Source organism: Danio rerio, chromosome 6 (genome assembly GCF_052040795.2).
Source record: "Danio rerio strain M-AB ecotype USA chromosome 6, GRCz13ab, whole genome shotgun sequence".
NCBI classification, from domain to species: domain Eukaryota; kingdom Metazoa; phylum Chordata; class Actinopteri; order Cypriniformes; family Danionidae; genus Danio; species Danio rerio.
In genome coordinates this window covers 19,985,671-20,005,000 of record NC_141026.1, presented here as the reverse complement: position 1 = coordinate 20,005,000, position 19,330 = coordinate 19,985,671, and the positions used below count along the sequence as shown (strand labels likewise).

Here is a 19,330-nt window from a genome sequence, read left to right as displayed (position 1 = left end):
AAGAGACCTCTCCCTCATTAACATACTACTTAGTTCCAGGGCCGTTTATATCGAAGTTGATATTTAGTTGCACCATGTTGGTGTTTTTGTAACATCTAATTTTTATGAGGTGGGTCGTCAGCCCAATGCTCAATCCCTAACCTGGAGTACCAGGACATACACGCATACACTACAGACAATATAGCTTATCCAATTTGCCTATAGCGCATGTCTTTGGAAGAAACCAACTCCAACACGGGGAGAACATGCAAACTCCACACAGAAATGCCAAATTACCCAGCTTGGTCTCTAACAGCGACCTTCTTGCTGTGAGGCGGCAGTGCTACCCACTGCGCCACTGTGCTGCCCCTCCCTCATTAACATGGACAGACCTAAGTCATCTGCCATTATAGTTTTTGTGCCAAAGAGAATGTCAGTGACTAAGAGGCATTATAAATGTTATAACTTTTTTTGACATTTTCAGTTTTTCAAAGAAATAACATTAATCCTGTTTTGAAATATAAGCATTTGTAGCTCCGTCCACTTTGAAAAAAAAAAAGAAAAAAAAAGGGGGCTGGGAGCACAATCTCATTTGAATTTAATGGGCCGTTTCGATTAATTGGTACAGTACGGTACAGGTCAGTGTGGGTCAACTTTGTCAGGCTTGCATTTCCACTGCTAAAAGGGTACCAATGGTACTCTTAGTGGGCGTGGTGTACGACAAAGTTTCAGTCTACGTCATTCTCGCTTGAGAAAGTGTCAAAGTAAAGCTGTACTGGCAGTTCACATATCATATGAGAAGCACTTCTCACAAAACAGATGCTTTATACACATAAATACTTGTGTATATAAATGTTCATTACTAACCTTTCTATGAACATGATTTTATTATAACTGCAGATCAATGATGGTGTGAAATAGCTTTCTGTAATGTCTGCAATTATATGAAATAAATAAATAAATGGAACATTTATTAGCACATACAGACCCTTACAGTCTCAGATACAATACCAATTACAGAAGAACTACACACATCGCACATTTAGTCCTTATTTAGGTTAAAAAAAAATACGAAAAATAGCCCAGTCAGTGCATAACTCTCATCTGTATCTTTAATCTTCACCAGCACATGTAACCTCTGTAAGAGTAATTCTGTCATTCTGAGTTCAAATTGTCCAAAAGACTATTATAATAATTAAACATGTTTTTTTTTTGTGCGTCAGTGTCTCGTTTGTCCCTTTATGAATAGATCGATGTCAGAAGCACTTCAAAAATCACACGCACGTTATTATCATCAGCTCAAGAAGTTCGTTATTTCAAATATAGATGCACCCATGAGCTCTCTGGAGAAAAGTTTTGTTTGAGCTAGTTGAACAACGACAAGTTTTGTTTGAGCTCGGGTTGACCATGGCTGGTTATTATATGTATTTATTGTTACGCTGTAATGTCTCGGCTGTATATTCAAAACATGGCAGGTTCCTTTTTTTTCATTCTGGCTTGTCCACGAGTGAGTGACATACCTCTGTAAACCAATAGCGTTCAGTTGTGCGTCTAGCTCCCCTTTTTGGTACCCTTTTGCTGTGCTAGGTACCCTTTGCAAAGGGTGACCAAAAAGAGGTACGTTACGGTTCGCTTTTAGGTAACCCTTTTGACAGTGGAAACGGTCATAAAAGCTTACTAAACTAAGCCGTACCATACTGTACCACTCAGTGGAAATAGGCCATAAAGCAACAGTCACTTAAACGACACAAGAAGCAGTCACAAAGAGTTAAAAAAAATCATTAGTGGGGTATTTTGAGCTGAAACTTCAATCTAGGAACCTCAGAGACTTATTTTAAAAAATAAAAAGGCGCATAACAGGTCTCTTATACAATTATATAAATGCTTCAAGAGTTCACACTTAGCTGATGATTTATTATAGAGCTTGTTTGGCATGCTGTTACGGGAGAGAGCCCTAAGCTCATAAGATCCTCGAGTTCAGGTAGATCTCAAGAACTCTACTGCTGTAGTAGCTAATGAACAGATAGTGATTGCTCTTAAGAGATAACTACTTACTAGGAGCGAGTCTATTTGTCAATTAACTTAAGTTGCATGTTTTTGGACAGTGGGAGGAAACCGGGGAAGCTGGGGGAAACCTACGTGAGCACGAGGAGAATTTGTAAACTCTGCACAGAAACGTCGGCTGGCTTGGTAAAGACTAGGACCAGTGACACTCTTGCTGTGAGGCAACAGTGCTAACCACTGGGCCACCATGCCACCTATCTAGGAAAGGAGGAGGATTAGGGATGGAACGGGGGATTCTTCAAAACGAAGATGGCTGTTAGGGTACTTTGGGTATTTATAGTGGCTTAGGAATCGTCTGATTGGTGAATCATAGATTGAATCATGCGGGACCAGTAGCAAGCAATCATAAGCACTTGATCATCTCGAAATTAGTTTATAAATAAACTGCACTTAGTACATGTTAAATTATTTGCAAAAGACAAATCAGTACTGACGCACGATAAAAAGCATTGTGTATTTGGACGGGGTGTCAACTCTGTCTAGGAGGGCCACTGTTCAGCAAGTTCAGACTGCACGATTTTCAGAGTAGTCGTGTCACAGATGTTTTCATGCTGCATGACTATCTGGGGTTAGCATTCTGTTGGTGCTGTGTTTACACTGCCAGATGGATCAGTGACAGGGGGTTCACACTACATGACTTTATAATAGCAAGAATCCCTGAAAGCGCTGTCTCCGTCCACAAACTACGTCTCACAAACAGACACACGCGAGAAGTTACATGGAAACAACACGAGGTCTTGTAGTATATCTATAATATATTTATATGTAGTATATTTATTTTATTTGTTATCAACTACTTAATATGAAAGAAGCCTTTAGTGGGGTAGAAAATGAATTTTGTTTACTGGCTTTTGGAGGGAATTAGCAATTTCTCTCAAACATTTTTTCTTTTTTTTACCCGGTTGTGATATTGCTCAGATGACACTTCATAAAAACATGGGTGCTCCTGCCAAATTTCCACTCGTTTTTCTTCCATTTCCTGGGTCCAAATAAATGGAAAATAAGCGCTTTTAACTTCTCCTCAACCTCCTGCTAGCCTACTGGTACCCCTACAAGTAGATGCTGCTCTCTCATTGGCTGTAGGTGATCGCCGATGTTATTTTCAATTAGAACACATTTCACATGGCATGATTTTAAATTACCGACAGCTCCTGATATTTAGCATGCTGAATATCTCATGGGTGTCGGCGACTCATCAACAATTCTCTCTGATTGCATCTTTGATAGTTCACACTGTGTGATTGTTACTCACATGAATGAGCATTTGTCTGTGTTTTTTTTATTTCTCAAAACCTGTAGGCGAGTCAAAAACAGGGAATAAAATCATGCTGTCTGAACTTAGCTTTGGAGCTACACTCGTTATCAGATTCAACATAATCTGCACTGTCACCTTTATATATTCAATCTTTTTTTTTTTTTTTTAACAAATGCAGTCAAATGATAAGAGGAAAGGAACAGTTACATGATCACAAACTTGCGGTCATCACTGTCTTTTACATGAGCGCTTATCTACATAATTGGCACATTTATAAACACAACCTTTACTCTGGAAAATATGCTATATACAGGGATCATACGGTCATAAAAAAACATGGAAAAGTCATGGATTTTTTGACATGGCATTTTCCAGTCCTGGAAAAGTTTTGGAAAACCTGAAAAACCCACAGAATTTTGGAAAAGTCATGGAAATTAGTTATATCTGTATACTTAAATATGGGTTGGTTGTCTTCTTGTCTGTCCATGGCCAAACTCATGCTCTCACATCATTAGTGCTGCGTCGTGAGCATTACTGAAGTAAATTTTATGTATATATAAAGATTAATTTAAACTACATAGATTGTTTCATGATTTATGACATGCTCTAATAACTTTGAACTTGCATTGTTTTTCTTGTTATTTACCACGTATACGTAACATTACATGAAACATTAGGTCTTGAAAATTGACTTAAAAGTCCTTGAAAAATCAATGAATTTTAGTAGTAAAAATGTGTATGAACCCTGTATATATTTATTATCAACTCATGCTGACTCTTTTCCCCAGCACTAGTTAGTTTTCAAAACCATTTAAAAAATGCAGAGAGTGGATGTTGGAGAGTAAGTGGAAGAAATTAGACACACAACAGATTCAGATTTTTAAGATTCAAAGTTAACCTCTAAAACCATTAGCTGTCCATTATGTGTCCTGTATATGCACTCTACAATTCATACACTCCTAATAGTCTGTGAACTTTTTCATTTAATGCACAGCTATTTTTATTTTACCCTGCATTATGAACACATAACAAAATGTTGTTTTGTCTTTACTAAATTGTGAGGCTTAAGTGTTGCACACTGACACCTTTATTATTGTATGAGTGCAGCTTAAAAAAAAGTCCTTTTTTATTTTGTTATGTGATAATCTGTTGAGATTTGTAGAAAAGATGGATTTCGAGATTAGTTAGGCAGATCTAGGATTACTTTTTAATTAGCTAAAAACGCAATGACCCATCATTAACAACTCGAAGAACAAACATGCAAGATGGTGGGATGTTGTGCAGAAAAATTGAAAATGATGGTCATGCCAAATCCATAGAGCCTTTTACAAAGTACAGTGCTCAGCATAATCGAGTACACTTTACTTTGGGAAAATTAATATTTTAATCCATTTCTTAGTGACTATAGGCCAGGGGTGTCAAACTCAATTCCTGGAGGGCCGAAGCCCTGCACAGTTTAGTTCCAACCCTGCTCCAACACACTTACCTGTAGGTTTCAAACAAGCCTGAAGGACTCAATTAGTTTGATCAGGTGTGTTTAATTAGGGTTGGAACTAAACTGTGCAGAGCTGCGGCCATTTTGGAACTGAGTTTAAAACCTGTGCTATAGGCAATGCATTTTGGTGCATTTAAACATAACAGATTCATTAAACAGATGTATTTATTAAAATATATTGTAGTCTCCAAACATATTTAGAAATTGAACGAAAATACGATTAAATTCAAGCCAAATATTACAAAAAAAAATAAAATTAAAAATACAATCTACAAAAAATATAATAGCTAAATTTTTGTTAAATTTTGTTAATATTTTTCTATAACATATACATTTGGGTGTACTAGTTTTTGGACCATTATCGTAAGTTATTTTGTTAGATTTGCTCCAGATTTGGCATCAGTACTGACTAACGTATTTGCACAAATATAATAGTGTATAGTTTCCTATTAAAATATGAATTCAAAAGATAGATTTGTAAGAGGTGTACTTGTATATGCTGAGCACTGTATATTACAGATGCCATGTGTGCCCGCTCACCTACCTCTGTTTCTCTGTCCTAGGTGCTCGTGGATTTGCGTGCTGATAACCAGAGACTGAAGGATGAAAATGCAGCTCTCATTCGTGTCATTAGTAAGCTGTCTAAATGAACCTCTGGGTTCCTCACATTGTTTTCCTGAATTCCATGGGAACGTTCCTGTCCCCCTACCCGCCCAAAGAACCGCACAGCGTTTTGCTCACCCTCTATGATCTCTGGGACGTATGCCTCTGACTGGGGTAGATTAAACTACTGTTCTTCATATGGATATGTACATATTATAAGGCCTTGTTTAGCTTCCAATCTAGACGAAAACTGGAATTTGTAATGACTTTAGAACTATCTGCTGTTCATATGTTTTAGATTACGGCATTCAGCTCTTATTCAGGGTGCTCTTGTGTCATTTTTAATGTTTTTGACTTATTTCGTGCAATGCGCTTGCTGCTTTTTATAGTTTTAATGTTTCTTAAAATTCTGCAGGCTAGCCATCTCACTAAAGTAGTTCATTATTGTGTCCTTAATACACTGGGCTGCACTGATGACAGTGTTATTGATCATTTGAAGTTTCAGTTCAGGTTTACTGTTCAGTTTCACTTAGAGACAACCGCCATTGCAAGAGCTTTGCCTTTTAGCAGGTAGAAATCTGCAAAGATAGATGCATCAGAATTGTAAGATACATAGAATCTAGATTAGGATATTGTTCATTAACAACTATAATATTACAGACCATAGATCTGAAATGTTAGCAGATCAGATTCATGTACATTAAAATTGAATTGGAATTTTAATTCATATATTTTCATATACATTTATATTTGAATGTACAAACCTTTCTGATCTGTTAAGCATTATTTAATATGTTAAATGCCTATTGCTGAAATTGCAGTGTTACCGAACTAAGAAATGTTTAAATTGAGCTTTTTAATGCCATGGCGTTGTCAGTTGGGCAATGCTATTATTATTTTAGCTTAAAATGCTTTTAATATTTCTTATTACGTTAGGTAAATAACAAAAACAAAAAGAAATGTGCCAAACAGTAACGACATTGCTCAGGGGTCTCTTTTTTTGAGACAGTAGAAGGTTTATAGTAGTGTGTCTTTTTCTCTGTATGTATCTGAATTAACACTGTACTTTAGCTGACTACTGTTCTTTGGACCAAACAGGCATTAGAATTGCTCTTTTTCTTTGTTGTTGCATATTTATGAATATATTATATATGGTGAATTTTGATGCTCTTGTGTTCTGCCAGTGCTGTAATCTTTTTTTTTTCTTTCTTTTTTTATTATTAGAAAGAGACACAAATGTGTTTTGTACTGTGACTGTGAGTTTTGTCCTAAACCAAACTGGCACCATAGGTCAAAGCTTTGGAAAGTTTACCACTGTTTATTTGTTTTCCCCTACAATCTTTGCTTTCAGAATTTAAGCATTTGTTCATGCAAGTGTATTTTGCCAAAAATGTGCCTTTCTATATAAATAGAAGTCATCTCTGTCGCTTTAAAAAAACTAATGAGTCGGTTGCTCTCTCTGACCAATAAAGATCAATGCAAGTGGTTTCATAACAGCCAATAAAGTAATCCATTGCTTTTATCTCTCGCGTAAATAAAAGGCTTGCTAGACGTTATTTGCAGGGGTTTGCTTTTCTATTAGTGGCAGTGGTATAAAAATGAAATGAGATTTTTAGTAGTAGACAAACGTGTGGTTCCTTGTCAAATTTGAGAATATGATTCCTTACGTTTTACATCGCAGGACTTTTAGGACTTTTGTTCTACAAATTTAAAATGTGGCTATAAGTGTTGCTGTAATTTTATATTTGTATCTTGAATGTGAAATATTGTTATTGTAAAGAAATTAGTGGCTATATGAAATAATAACTTCTTAAGACAATTCACCTTTTCTCCAGTTCCGATTGCATTGGACAAAGTTTGTATACATTTTCTCTGAAAAGAAAGCTATAAAAATTACAAGAATTATATTACATAAATGTTTCAAATATATCCCATCTGTTTTTCTGACAATACATGATGGGTAACTTCCATTCTGAAGAGAGATTTCCTACTGTGTGTCCTGTGCAATTTTGAGAGAGAAATGTGGCTCATTTTGTGGCCAGTTTAGAACTTGTTGACATCATAATTTCCTCTTTGTCTTCACCTGATAGAATATTAACATACGTGTAGTGCCAATCACCCATTAGCTGTGCTTAGGATCGCAATCTCTTATTTATTTCTGTTAATATTGTTGCTAATAATATATATTTTGTAATAAAGTTTTTTGTTTGTTTGTTTGGAAAAATTGCCTTTTGTCTCATTTGAAAGTGCTTATTTTAGTTTTATATGTGTAGATACAGTGCATTCAGTAAGTATTCATAGCGCTTCATTTTGTCCACAATTTTTTATGTTACAGCCTTATTTCAAAATGGATTAAATACATTTATTTCCTCTAAAATTCTACACACAATACCCCATAATGACTATTTAAAAAAAGATTTGTTGACAATGTTGCAAATTTATTACAAATAAATGGAAGAGGAAAATAGGAAAAGGAAGAGTCCTGGTGGTTCCAAACATCTTCCACTTACGGATGATGGAGGCCACTGTGCTCATTGGAACTTACAGAGCAGCAGAAAGTTTTCTGTAACCTTTCCCAGCCTTGTGCCTTGTAGGTCTACAGACAATTCCTTTGTCTTCTTTTTTGGTTTGCACTTTGGCATGCACTCTCAACCCTGGGACCTTATATAGACAGGAATTGTCTGAATTTACCACAGGTGAACTCAAAGTAAGCTGCTGAAACATCTCAAGAATGATCAGTGGAAACAGAATGTACCTGAGCTCAATTTAGAGCTTCACGGCAAAGGCTGTGAATACTTATGTACATGTGATTTGTTTTTTCAGGTTTTTTATTTTTAATAAATTTGCAACAATTTCAAAAAACCTTTTTTCACATTGTCATTATGGGTATATTGTGTGTAGAATTTGAGGAAATAAATGAATTTAATATATTTTGGAATAAGGCTGTAACATTTAAAAAATGTTGAAAAAGTCAAGCGCAATGAATACTTTTTCCGGATGCACTGTAAATAATAATTTCCCATCTAAAGTCATTTGCATGAAACTCTTGATGATAATTTGTGTGAAAACAAATAGCTTCCAAATGAAACTTGACGACTTGCCATTCCTGGTCACATGATCATTATTAGTAGTAAAGTTTCTATTCAAATTAATAGTAAAATGTCAAAGTAATGGCCACGTGTATGGTCATGCTGGAGTCTTTTTATTTATTTATTTATTTTTAGAATTTTGGATGAATTGATCCACACATTTCAAATCATGGGGTTTCTATGAATGAGCAGATAATTTGAATCATGTGTAATTTATTTGGAAACTAAATCATTCTTTTCTGCAGCAAAAAAAAAAAAAAAAAAAAAAACTGTTAAAATAACCTTGCTTCTCAGTGTAAAAACAAAGAAATAGACACTATGGCAATAGACCCTACACGACTGATCTTAAAGCTTCATAAACACACCAGGATCATGTAAGAACAGTGACCAGTCCACCCTGACGACTTATTCATTCATTTTCTTTCGGCTTAGTCCCTCTATTTATCAAGGTTGGCCACGGCGGAATGAACCACCAACTTATCCAGCATAATATGTTTTACACAATGGATGCCCTTCCAGCTACACGTTAGTACTGGGAACACCCTGACAACTTTACAAAGGTATATTGATGTTTATTTCTTTTATTTTATAAACTGAATAAAAATACTTAAGAGCCAAGAAAAGATGTAGAAATTCAACTGGTTTTGTGCATCTTGTCCAGTATGGCCCCTCATCTGTTTGTGAAAACTCAGTTTGATTCAGTAAAGCTAACAATGTTCCACAGAAAACATTATCATTTTCCTACTCAATTCAGTTATACAAATATACATATACTTGACATAGATAGCATAGCATAACTAACGTTACTAATGAATACACATTATATAGACAGCCCCAAATTATTTTGTTGCTGTTGCTGTCATTGTGCTGCTCTCATTGGCTATTCGCCGAAATACGTCATACTGTCATAACATGAGGAACATGGAGAGAACATTTGACGTTAACCTTATAAAACCAATGAATCATGTCGAAGATTATTTAGATCAGACTTCTCGAAAGCAACTCTAAACTTTCTTAAAACGGTTTAATCAGCATTTTTCATCCTGCTTTGCTGGATTAAATATCCAGTTGTATGTCTTGTGGGTTGTCATAGCAACCGCTCTGCTGCTGGTGTTTGAAACAGGATCTCGTGAGGTAACGTGTGTTTGTGTGTATGTCGTATGTGGAGTTCTAAAATACTATAAATAAATTTTCAATGACATGCAAGTATTTTTGTTTTTCAGGAATGATGGCCAGCCGATCAAAGGATAAGGAGTCTGGAATCACACAGTATAGAACAGACACACGACAATTAATACAATGTGTGTGCATGTCAACCCTGCTGAAAACAACAATAACTGTTAGGCTAGAAACATTTAGAATCTATAATGGATCTAAAGGTTAAGTTATATTATAATGGAAATTATTTATTCGTTTTTTTAAAAACTATTATTCTTGTGAGTCTATAGCTGTTTTGTTTTTTTGGATTCGGTGGCACGTTAAAATCAAAAAACTTTAAGGAACATGTCGCAAAAACAAAAAGAAAACAAAAACATTTGTAACGTTTGCTGGAAACAATCTTTTTTGATGACTTGTATTGTGTTTTTCAACAGGAAACACTCTTTTTTATTACCATTATTATTATTATTGACTCCATTAGTGAATTTGTACTTATTTCATTGCAGTAATGATGCAAGAATCTCGTCTAACGGATTTTCAACAGAGACAGATCAATAATAAGCTAAAAAGTGAGTCCAGGTGTCATTTTATAATATTGTCCAATATAATACTGACAGGTGGAGCTTATGCTTTATGTCTATTTTCTGTCTGAGCAGATGGAGGGGCTCTTCCAATAACCTTTTATTCCAGTCCACTTGAGCCACATACTCCTTCAGAGACCAGAGTTACAAGAGTGGGGACACTGGTAGGACAGCAGCAGAAGCGCAGTGCAGAAAGATGTCGTGCTGGAGATAATTACAAACGAGAGCAATTTTTGCCTAGTGCAGCTCGTAAGTGCAAAAAAACAAAACAAAAACAGCAGGGAAGAAAGGGTCAAACTCCACATCTTGTATAACATGTACTTTTACCTTATTTTAAAGTAGAATCAAATTTCATACAGTCCCCTTTGATTTTTTTTTCTTTTTAAAATATTTCCAAATGATTTTTAACAGAGCAAGGAAATTTTAGTGGCTAAGTTTGCTAACTATGTATGTAATGTTCATTTGGGCTTATTAAAATAAGTAGTTTTGGTGCTTCCACTGAATAACTATGGCCAAAAGGCCTGTCAACAGAGGATTACAATAGTGCAGCCTGAACAAAGCTAAAACTTGATCAGTGATTGTGTCGTATGTCCCAAAAGAAAGGGCCTTCCTAATGTGGCATTTTTGGTATGTCTGTGTTTAGTATATTTCAAAATGCATAAATATTAACACACTTTACAAGAAACAGGGGCCTGTTTTAGTAAGTTAAACTAACTTAGTGTTTAAACTTGAACTCTGAGTTGATTTACAGAGAGATTAAAAACTCATTCGGTTTCAGAATAGTGGATCTGAGTTGGGTCAATCAACTTTGAGTAGAGCAACTCCGAGTTAAGCGTGCACACCGTGACTATAAAAATGCATCATCAATGGAGCACAGATATTACGAGTGACCATGGCAACATCTGAAAAAAGAGATCGGCATTTCTTTCTCCAGCTGAACTTGATGTGCTCATGCAAAGTTATAGCAAATATGACCATACACTTTAAAAAGCAACACCACTGCATCCGTGAAACAGAGGCAGTTAGCATGGGAAAACAGCTGCTCATGTTAATGCGTAATTTTACATTTAAAGTATTTAAATATTGAAGTATAATATAATAAGTAATGTTATGTGTGGCGTTTATAAAATTTTTAGACACGTTCCCACTTTTATACACATTGATAAGTTTTAATAGATGTAAAAGTGCACTTGTGTGTCTGCCTTTTTATTGATCAAGTGATAGAGGTTGATATGACATTTAGAATGTAAGCAGAACTAAAGAATAGTTTTTAGAATGAATAGTAATCCCATTAATCTAGAAACAGTACATGTCCCTGTCAAAGGTCAGTGAATTTAAGCTAATTATTTATTAAAAAAGACAAGCCATTCTCGTACGTGACTTTGTTCTTTGTGTGACTGAAATGTAGGCAATAGCTATGTTTCCATCCAAATATATTAATTAAATGTATGTGCAAAACTGGAATAACGCATAAAAGATGTGGTAATAAAGCAGCGTTTCCATCCAAGAATCAAAGAGAACAAAATCGTCACTTCCTGATTTAACGGGTGCCAAATATAAACAGTAAAAACAGAATTTACAGCGGTAGAAGCTGCGTCAATCTTTGCTTTATCTAATAAATGTACTTGCGCCTCAGAAGACAATGCTGACACACAATGAACACGTGGTGGAGTTTGAAGCCATGAAACTCGGAGAACAGACGCTCTTGACACTCTGCAGGTCATTAATAATATGATAACATTATTACTGAAATGGTTAAGACGTTTTAGAATAAATGACCAAAACAACATTTAATACGTGTTATAGTGTGCTCAGCCTGCTGGTTTGTCTATTCACACACATTTTCATCATCATATGGTCTCTTTTAACAAACCTTTTTTAATGCACATACTGTAGTACTTGTGATTTGTTCATCGTAGTTTATGCACATTTTTTCTTATCAAATAAAAGTTTATCCTACTCATTTATGCACATTTTTAGGCGTATTTTCAAAAGTTATGTGCATCATGACGTTTCCATCAATCATTTATATGTGCATCTCCAAAATGAGAATTAAAATAGATGGGTGGAAATGTAAGGCTGAGGCGAGAAATACCGCTTTGTCTTTAAAAACGGGGAGGAGACCGACAGAAACTCAGAGTTTATATAATCAAACCTGCTCCTGACCAGGTTAGGTTCACGAAGTAAGTTACCACAGTAACTGACTCTGAGTTAAAGTTACCTCTCTTTCAAAAACAGGCTTGACTTACTCTGACTTACCAGACTTTCTCCAGTTTTACAAATCTGCCATTTTAAAATGAAAAACCCAGAGTTTCTCTCATTCCAGGGTTAAAATAGTCTTGAGTTTTCACTTAACCTCCTTTCTGAAACGGGCCCCAGTCCCGTAGCCAGGGGGGATTCGGGTGGTTCGAAAGACCCACCTCTCACACAAAGGTCCAAAATTTGTCCCCCACACACAAGCTCATGTCTTATTTTGACTGCTTTGCCATAATGAATTGTGAAAATAATCCATCAAAGGCTTTAAGACCAAGCAGGATCTTCTTTTGGCTACTGATTCAGTGTGACTGAAGAAAGTTGAATGTGCTTGCAAATTTTTGTTTACCTAATAACTGGCAATAGGCTAGTTTTTATTTTAAAACTTGAACAGCATCCTTTTTTCTAATGATATGTGATGTAATATATTTGTATTTGAACAATAAGTAATATTCTTATGTTTTGCTCTTCTAAATCTTTAGAAAAAGGTTTTTTTGTACATCAAAAAGTGTGGTTGATGACCATTGGACAAGCTAGTCTAGCTAAAGATAGCGCTCAAAAAGTATTTAAACCTCATAATTAAATAGAAAATTAGGCTAATAGCTGCAAAAGAGTCCATATTATAAGAAAAAATAACCACCCCTTTACCAGGCTGGCTACGGGCCTGAAGACATTTCCATTATCTTGTGTTAATACCTCTCAATTTTTAGGGGATCTAGAGAAGGAAAAGAGACAGCTACAAAATCTTCTTTCTACTGGTCAAAAGGATGCTGGGCCAACTCACTCCCTAAGAGAATCCACAGAGAGAAGAGAGCAACCGGTAGACAGGTTTCAGGAAGGTGAGAAACAGTCATTCATTTGAATTCATCTTGTATTAGTGCCTTATGTGCACATTTCAATTGTAAAAATATATATATTAAAATATTGAAAAGTAATGCTTTGGGTTGGTTGTAGAGTGGAGATCAAAACTAAAAAACAACCTGTACATTCCTAAATATCAAGGTCTCTGCGTAGTCCTATTTGAAGTCATTCTAACAAGAGTAAAAGAGCAGTTCTATAATTGTTTTACAAAGCCTATTTAACTGCCAGCTTAATTTACAATGTGTTTTACTGACTTTTCACTATTGAGCCATTCTAGAGTGACTGTAAGGCCGTACTCACACTAGGTACAGTTGCCTCGAACCGGGCTAAAGCACGTTTGTCCCCCCTCCCGTCTCCCTCGACGACCCGCAATCACACCACAATCGGGCCTCGGCACGCTTACGTCATCAATGCTGCGCTGTGCAGTGAGAAGCGCTCTCACCCAGCAGCACAGTGGACATTTCTCTAGTTAAATCGTGTCAGTAGTTTGATATGCAGTGACATGCAGTCAAATATTTCGCCAAACAGTCCTTAAGGATGCAGTGACACGCAGTCAGATATTTCGCCGAACAGAACCGCCACTTTTGGTGCTCATAATCATCATGCCTTCGTGCTGCAGTGAGGAGTTTGCGTCTTAGTAACCTACGACAGTTTGCGTTCACTGAACAGTAAGAATGATTAATAAATCCATATGAAACGGTCCCTTAAAAGTCACGCTTTCAGTTTCGGGCTTTGGCGCGTTTCGCACTCACACTACAAACGTACCGCGCCAAAGCCCAAGTGAACCGTGCTCAGGCCCACCTCCTCCAACCAGGCCAGGGCCGGCCAAGTGAACCGTGCTGAGCCCGATTCAACGCACTCACACTTCTCAAACGATCCGAGAAACAGGCCTGGGCATGGTACGGATGGCATAGTGTGAATAGGCCCTAAGTCTCTGACAGCAGGTTGTCCAGTTTTGTCCACAAAAGAAACGCTTTCAGCCAAAGGAGAAGAGAAGTTGGCTATTCCAATTGTGTGATTTCTAGAATATTGCATTATTACCATGACACCAACTCATTCAAATGTAGCAAAAAAGTCACACAAAAAGAATTCACAAAAGAACAAGATAATGCAGAGAATCTCAGTGGCAATCAGTTCAACACTGTGTAGTTCGGCATGGAGTGTCTTAATGTAATTCAAACTGTTAGCCCACTCTGAGGTGATTGAAAAGCATTAATGTGTGTGAACAGATAACTGCTTCAAAGTTCACATTTAGTAATGAAAGCAATTCAACCAAAATCAATTTATTTGGGTCAGATGGCATTTGTCCCACTAATCTAATTAAAGCATTACATGAATTTATATATATGCATGTATGTACATAGACTCACTTGCCACTTTGTTAATTACACCTTACTAGTACTGGGTTGAATCCTTTTACCTTCAGTACTGCCTAAATTCTTCAAGATTTAACAAGGTACTGGAATTATTCCTCAGAGATTTTAGTCCATATTGACATGATAGCATCACGCAGTTGTGGCAAATTTGTCAGCTACGCATCTATGATGCGAATTTCTTCTTCCACCACATCCGTAAGGTGCTCAGTTGGATTGAGATCTGATGACTGTGGAGGCAATTTGAGTGCAGTGAACTCATTATCATGTTCAAGAAACCAGTTTGAGATGATTCACACTTTATGACAGGGCACATTATCCAGCTGGAAGTAGCCATCAGAAGATGGGTACACTGTGGTCATAAAGGAATGGACATGGTCAGCAACAATGCTCAGGTAGGCTGTGGCATTGACACAATGCTCAATTGCTACTAATGGGCAAAAATTGTGCTAAGAAAATATCCCCCACACCATTACACCACCAGCACCATGCAGTTGATACAAGGCAGGATGGATCCGTGCTTAAATATTGCTGTCGCCAAATTCTTACCCTACCAACTGAATGTCGCTGCAGAAATCGAGACTCATCAGACCAGGAATCTATTTTCCAATCTTCTGTTGTCCAATTTTGGTAAGCCTGTGTAAAATGTAGCTTCAGTTTCCTGTTCTTAGCAGACAGAAGGGGCAGCCAGTGTGGTCTTTATCCACTTCAAGGTTCAACATTTTGTGAGCTCAGAGATGCTCTTCTGCATACCTCGGTTGTAACAAGTGGTTATTTGAGTTACTGTTGCTTTTATATCAGTTTGAATCAGTCTGGCCATTCTCCTCTGACCTCTGGCATCAACAAGGCATTTGCGCCCACAGAACGGCTGCTCACTGGAGATTTCCTATTTTTCAGACCATTCTCTGTAAACCCTAGAGACAGTTGTGCAGCCTGTCTGGCACAAGCTACTATGCCACTATCAAAGTCACTTAAATGACCTTTCTTCCTCATTTAAATGCTCGGTTTGAACTGCAGCAGATTGCCTTGACCATGTCTACATGCCTAAATCCATTGAGTTGCTCTGATGTGTTTGGCTGATTAGAAATTTGTGTTAATGAGCAGTTGAACAGGTGTATATTATAGTGGCTTATATGTGCATTCACACACACATGAATATATATGTATTTAAAGACATTTCTTACCAACAGTTCTGGATGAGATTGAGGACAGGAGGCAATTTTTAGAGGAGATGATGTCATTGGGAAAAGGTCACCAGTACCAGCAGCTCATTAACACAGAAATTTCCCAGGTAAGATAAACAGCAAATACTATCATAAAATTGGTTTAATTGTGACTGCACTTACTGTATGAGCTAAAAAACCTGAGAAATTAGAAATGTACTGTATACAGTTGAAACCAGAAGTTTACAAACACTGTATAAAAAGGCAGAATAGTATTATAGTATAGTAGAATAGTATTTAAAGTAAACCTCAAACACACTGCTTCCTTGTGTGACAACATGGGAAAATCAACAAGCAAGAATCACAAAAAAAAAAAAAAAAAAAGATTACAATTTGCTAAATGGCGTCCTGTGGTCTGATGGAACTAAGATTGAACTGTTTGGCCATAATGACCAGTGTTACATTTGAAGGAAAAAGGGGAAAGCTTACAAGCCTAGGAACACCATCCCAACTGTGAAGTATGGGCACGGCTGCATCATGTTGTGGGGCTGCTTTGCTGCAGGAGGGACTGGTCCACTTCAAAGCGTAGATGGCATCATGAAGAAAGAACATTATGTAGAAATACTTAAGCAACATCTCAAAACATCAGCCAGGAAATTAAAACTTGGCCACAAATGGGTCTTCCAAACAGACCATGACCCTAAGCATACTGCCAAATGTTTGTTAAATGTGCTTCAAGGACAACAGAGTGAATGTTTTGGAGTGGCCATCATAAAGCCCTGATCTCAATCCTATAGAAAATTTGTGGGCAGAATTGAAAAAGCTTGTGCAAGCAGTCTGACTCAGTTACATCAATGCTGTAAAGAGTAATGGGCCAAAATTCCTTCAAACTAATGTGAGAAGCTTGTGGAAGGATAACCAAAACATTTGACCAAAGTTATACAGTTTAGAAGCAAAGCTAAAAAATACCAAGGAAATGTTTGTAAAATGTCTTGAAATTAATTATAATAATAAAAAAAGAAATGCTCTCATCAGTCTGGCATTTTGCAAATGTAAATCATTTAGGTAATCCTAATTGACCTAAAATAGTAAACTTTTAGTATGATTTACCATTAGATTTTTAAAAAATGGTTTATGTTCCTTTTTTTAGAGTGTATGTAAACTTCTGGTTTCAACTGTACATGTTTTATGGAACAACAATAAAGGAACCATATTTTTAAATTTATATTCTGTTTATATGTTGTTAACTAACTTATTTACTAACAGAAAATCTGTGAGCTTGAAGAGATCGACAAGAAACGCAGTGAAGAACTAAGGACCCCACAGCTAACTGGAAAAGAGGAACAACGAAGTAAAGAGACATATGGAGAATTTAGAGAAAATATAAGTTAGTGCTATAATGTCAGTTAGTATGAGCATTAAAAAAATCCTGAAACTCTGGTTTTTAAGTATTTAAATTGTTTTATTTTTTATGTCCTCCATTCTATAAGCACAGACTATTAAAAGCACCATACTGAAAACTGATAAATACAATTAAACACCCAAATAGCTGCAGATGACAAACTAAAATGTAAGCAAAATATTTATAGACACTTAATAGTCACTGAGGACATGTGCATAAATTAAACACACTAAAGGCACTGCTTCAGAAATACAATCCTGATAGAGTTAACAGAGATTAAGGCTCAACACACAACATCTAACATTCTACAGTAAAAAATAAACCATTTCAACATTACTGAAATGTAATATTGCATAATGTCTTGCTCGAGTGAGGACTATTTGTTATTACATAACATTAAAAACGTGCCTACATGTCTGTTTTTTTTTTATCTGTGTATTGTTTTAAATGCAATGTCTTTTTTATTAAAGGGTTTTAGATTCATTTTAATCTGATCACTTTAACACCTCACTAATGCTGCTGTGTTAAAAGCTAGTCAAATTGAGAAATCTTTAGCCTAATTTTGTTTGATGAAAGGTTTGATGATTTTCTTAAACATTTTAGTAAGTTAAATCTTTTTTACAATGACATCCTGAATATGCAGATTTTGCTTTAATGTGAACAATTATGCCTTTAAATACAATTACACTCTTTACATCGTTCACTTTTTCAGTTATGAGCAAACACTTGAGAGTGTGGGATTGAATCATAATTGTGGTGTTAAATATGTTTTTGGCATGTTGTGTTGTGCCATATTATGTTAACCACAGACCTTAACCCATTGAAAATTTCTGAAATGTGTTGGGAGTTTACAGAGTGGCCTGTCTCTCAAGTCAAAATTGTCTTAATTGGCCAAACGTGCAAACGTTTGCTGAATCATTATCATAACAAATGCAAACTATATTCAATGCTTGGCTATTATATCATCAGAGTATGCATTTTGTTTTAAAGCCAGGCAGTGTCTTAATCATGGATCACACTTCTAAAATGAAAGTGTATATAAAAGTATTGACCAGAGTAGGGATGCACCAGCTGCTCATAAGTTCAATGAATATATACAATCATACACTGGTAGCTCAGTCACCAAATGTTGGTTTTAGGAGTTAATTCTAGGTGTTTTGTAATTTCGTGTGAAAAATATTGTGAAAAACAGGCGACAGTAAGTTGTTAGCTAACCGGAAATTAAAGCAAAGTCACACAATACAACAATTACTTCAATTTCAGGTTATCTTCTTAATGTTGATTCTAACGTCTTTAGCCTTACATAATTTGATTACATTTAGTCTAAAACAATATTTAATCACAAAAGGACATGATAGGTATGTAAATAACTTCACAAATAACAGTGTAAATAAATTCACAAGAACAATAACTTAAAACTATGGGTGAGAAATGACTTCTCTTCTTTGGCAGAGTTGTACATACACCACTGCAAAAAAAAAAAAAAATGCTTTTCTTACTTAGATTTTTTGTCTTGTTTGTAGTACAAATATCTAAAAATGCTTAAATCAAGAAGCATTTTCTAGACAAGCAAAACATATCGTCTTGTTTTCAGAAATAATATACCAATATGAAGTGAGTTTTTCCTTTAAACATGCAAAATAATCTGCCAATGGGGTAAGCAAAATAATCTCATTCTTCCAGAGTAAGTAAAAGGGCTTGCAAAATCCCTCTGGACGCCTCGCACCCAGCACACTACCTGTTTGAACTGTTACCATCTGGTCGTGCTACAGAGCATCAAGCACAAAAACAGCCAAACACAGGACAAGTTTCTTTCCTCTGGCCATCTACCTTATAAACAGTTAAATATTCCCCAACTGTGCAATAAATATGTGCAATTCTTTTTCATACACACTTGTACACAGCACCTTATATCAATATACAATGCAATACTTTCCCCAATCGCATTTGTACATTGCACCGTATAACATGTATATTTATAACAAATCTGTACGTACAATTCAACATCCAGATTTCTCGACTAACTGCATCTCTGTTTAATGCTCATCGTCTTA

The 19,330-nt window shown here is 36.0% G+C and overlaps 2 protein-coding genes and 1 long non-coding RNA gene across 5 annotated transcripts in view; 2 read left to right on the top strand and 1 right to left on the bottom strand.

The window, feature by feature from the left end:
* Positions 1-6,901, top strand: part of ppp1r12c (protein phosphatase 1, regulatory subunit 12C) — a 30,169-nt gene extending 23,268 nt beyond the window's left edge. For 2 of the 3 annotated variants that reach the window (XM_087255954.1, XM_087255955.1), the window contains one exon: positions 5,357-6,901. In XM_087255954.1, the coding sequence (XP_087112080.1) occupies positions 5,357-5,443 (87 nt within the window). In that variant the 3' untranslated portion in view covers positions 5,444-6,901. 3 annotated transcript variants of the gene reach the window in all.
* LOC147843476 (uncharacterized) overlaps positions 1-19,330 on the bottom strand; it is a 756,120-nt gene that overhangs the window by 195,701 nt on the left and 541,089 nt on the right. The gene's annotated exons all lie outside the window — the stretch shown is intronic.
* si:dkey-43k4.3 lies at positions 9,592-18,748 on the top strand. The gene is given in 7 exon segments (NM_001326600.2): positions 9,592-9,619; positions 9,709-9,786; positions 10,150-10,212; positions 10,300-10,473; positions 13,188-13,316; positions 15,902-16,002; positions 17,141-18,748. Coding segments are annotated over 6 exon segments (669 nt in total). The 5' UTR covers positions 9,592-9,619; positions 9,709-9,710; the 3' UTR covers positions 17,267-18,748.